The 3,233-nt window shown below is 55.7% G+C and overlaps 1 protein-coding gene across 2 annotated transcripts in view; it reads right to left on the bottom strand.

Moving 5' to 3' along the window:
- The window catches only part of SRSF2 (serine and arginine rich splicing factor 2), a 4,670-nt gene extending 2,293 nt beyond the window's left edge, over positions 1–2,377 (bottom strand). For both annotated transcript variants that reach the window (XR_004061249.1, XM_030961986.1), the window contains exons 1-3: positions 2,227–2,377; positions 1,682–2,090; positions 846–1,156 (exon numbers count right to left, since the gene is read on the bottom strand). Coding sequence is in view for 1 of the 2 variants with exons in the window: in XM_030961986.1 (XP_030817846.1) it covers positions 853–1,156; positions 1,682–2,043 (666 nt within the window). In the remaining variant the exon portion in view is untranslated. The remainder of the gene's footprint in view (positions 1–845; positions 1,157–1,681; positions 2,091–2,226) is intronic.
- Positions 2,378–3,233: the final 856 nt, after the last annotated feature.

Here is a 3,233-nt window from a genome sequence, read left to right as displayed (position 1 = left end):
GTTCACCACTCAATTCAGAGTTCTATAAAAGTTACAAAACTAATACTTCTTCATAAAGACTTAACTAAGCTCTAATTAGCATTCAAAACCGAAAATGTGACTAATTTTGCTACAATTATCTAACTCCAGAGCTAGCTCAGGCCCTTTCCTTTAAAAAAATAGGACCAAAAAGTTTGAAGGGTTAAAGACACACTATCCTTTCCCCACCCAGTGTATCCTTAGATGCCTCTTCAAGATGTCGACTTGAGGAAAAACTAGTTTCCGTGGTTTTCTTGTTGCAAGGAATTTACCACTTTTCTAGGGCAGTTATTACCTCCAGTCAGTACAACGGCCACTGAACCGATCTTCCGTTCTAAAAGGATAGTGTATCTTTAACAGTGTAAGACAAACCTGCTCCAACACACGCCCACAGAAACTGGTCCCTGGAGGATCAGCCAAATCAGTTAAAATCTGCAATACTGGCCAATATTCTTTTAGCAAACAGGAGACCGCAGCTTTAAAGGGGAAAATGCAGATGTTGGATAAATACAGTAAGAAATAATCATTTTCATCATAGGTTGCGTCTCATACAATATTTTATTAAAACCAAGGCATTAATCTTGCAATAAAACATTTTCTGTTTAAAAAAAAAATTCTCCGTAGAAAACCCTTCAGTAATTATTTCCCTAAATCAATAACCAAAAAATCACTGCTCAAGAAAAAAAAAACCAAAACCAACAACTAACAATGTGCCCCACTAGGATTCACTTGGTTCAGGCTATTAATGCTCCAAGAACTACCCAACACCCCACCTAAGTGATCTAATAAAGTAACATGCATCCTGTGCTGACCCCGAGGTACATTACCATGTTCCTAGGAGGATACAGCTCCTTCTTCTTCCGGAGACTTAGGAGGGCTCTTAGACCTGGATCTAGAGTTGGATTCCCTCTTTGAGGCAGGGGGAGGGCTTCTAGATCTGGACCGGGATCTTGACCTGGATCGGGATCTGGAGACAGAAGAGGACTTTGACTTGGATCTCCTGGCAGATCTGGACTTGGAGGTGGAGCGAGACCGAGAGCGTGTGCGAGACCGGGATTTGGATCGACTGTAGCGGGACCGACTGCGGGACCTAGAGCGGCTCCTGCTTCTAGATCGACTGCGACGGCGTCTTCTAGGGCTAAAACACACCAGAAGAAAAAAAAAAAAAGGGCGCGTTAGAAGTTGCTCAGCGGTGACGCACGGACTAGAGCGAGTGCTGCGGGACAGGGAAGGCGGAACAGGACGCACGTGGGCAAGAAAATGAGTGTTACGAGGGCGCCATTGTTCAGAGTGAGTGGCCGGGGGCTAAACCTACTACAGGGCGAAACTCTTCCACTCCGAGGGAACCCCACGTGCCTGTGCTAGTAAACCCCCACTTCCTCTTCCCAGCCTCACCGCGAAAAGCACTAGGAAAAGGACACAGAATCCCACAATCGATCCGGTTGGAAGGGGCAACAGTGGGTTATCCGGTCCAACCTCCCTGCTTAAGCAGGATCGGCCTAGCGCGCATGGCTCAACTCTGTGTCCCTGCCATTCACTGAGGAGACCTCGCTACCTCTCTAGGCAACCAACACGAAAACAAACGGCTCCCACTGCACAGGCGCACAGCTGAGGTTCATCTCCTTTACTGCCCAAACTCCGTTTCCCGTTCCGCGGCGCTCACCTGCGGCTGCGGCGGCCGTAGCCGCTGCTGCTGTACCGGCGGGGCGGCGGCCCGCGGCGGCTGTGGTGCGAGTCGGGCGGGCGGCCGTAGCGGGCCATCTGCACGCGGAGCTCCCGGCCGTCCAGCACCGCCCCGTCCATCGCGTCCATCGCGTCCTCCGCGTCCCGCTTGTCGTGGAAGCGCACGAAAGCGAAGCCGCGGCTCTCCTTGGTGTAGCGGTCCCGCGGGATGTAGACGTCGCCCACGCGGCCGTATTTCTCAAAGACCCTCCGGAGGGTGTCCGGGGAGGTGCGGTAGGTCAGGTTGTCCACCTTGAGGGACGTCATGCCCTCCACATCGGGCGGCGGGCGGCCGTAGCTCATGGTGGGCAGGAGCCCCTGAGGGGCGACGGCGGACGAAGAGAATAAACCTGAGGGGTTTCAAGGGGGTCAGCAGCCGGCGCGGCCCTGAGGGCGACGCGCCTCACGCCGCGGGGCGAGTCCAAAAAGGAGGAGAGCTACAGTGCATAGGGGAAAGCCGCGGGGTCCGCAGGGAGCAGCACCCACCTCAGGGTCCGAGGGGCGGCCCGAGGCCGGAGCGAAGAGCCAGGAGCGGCCGCCCCGTCCCGCCGCGACGAGGAAATGAGAGGGAACCGCCCGCGCGCGCGGCTTAACGCCACAAAATGGCCGGCGGCGCCCCGGAAGGAAACGCGGCACCGCCCCGCCCGCGGCGCCGCGGGAGCGACCCCCGATCCCTTTTTCGTCTTTTTCCCCGAGGTGGTCCCGGAGGGAGCGTGGGGAATCCCCCTGTAAATTAATAATTCGCCCTGCGGTTGGAAAGTGGCTGTTAAAACGCCGCCGCCGTGACCCGGAAGGGCTCGGTGGAGGCGGGGAAATTTTTGAACAATGTGCGTTGAAAACCGTAAAAAAGCCACCCCAAAATAGCAACAACAATAAAAAGAAAAGAAATTAGGGCACAGCAATGTGTGTGGGAGAGGGAGAGAAGCGACAAAAACCCGCCGCGAGGGGAAAAAAAAAAAGCGATGGTGAAGCGAATCGCTTGTGGCGCGGGCGGGCGCGGCCGGTTTAAAATGGCGGCCGTGGAGGGGAGAGCCGTGAGGGGAATGGGGCCGGGGTCTGCCAGAGCGGCTCTCCCGGAGCAGCTGCTGTGGAGCTCGGTGCCTTTCCTGCCTGCGCTCCGCTGCGGCTGTGAGGGGCCGGGCAGCCCGGAGCGGGCTCTCCGCGGGCTCTCCTTCATCCCTGCGGGCAGCGGTGCCCGGGGAAGCTTCCGCGGCCCCGCCAGCTCTGGATGTGCCGCTGGATCCGCTCCCCGCCGGCTCCTCGGTGCCTATGAGAGCCGAGCAGGGAAATACTAAAATCATCCTCACACCGGCCCGCTCTGCAGGTTCGTGCTGTGGGAGAGGATTTGCACAGCCCTTGTGTAAGGGTGACAAGCAACTTCTCAGAGTCCAAGGAATTCCAAGAAAGCTGCTCCCCCATCCCAAAAGTTCTTGCTCACCTCAGGCACTAATAAAATGCCCAAATTTCTGAACTGTAATTCCTGGTTCTCATTC

This window comes from Camarhynchus parvulus, chromosome 18, assembly GCF_901933205.1.
Source record: "Camarhynchus parvulus chromosome 18, STF_HiC, whole genome shotgun sequence".
NCBI classification, from domain to species: Eukaryota; Metazoa; Chordata; class Aves; order Passeriformes; family Thraupidae; genus Camarhynchus; species Camarhynchus parvulus.
This window is presented reverse-complemented; position numbering and strand designations above follow the sequence as displayed.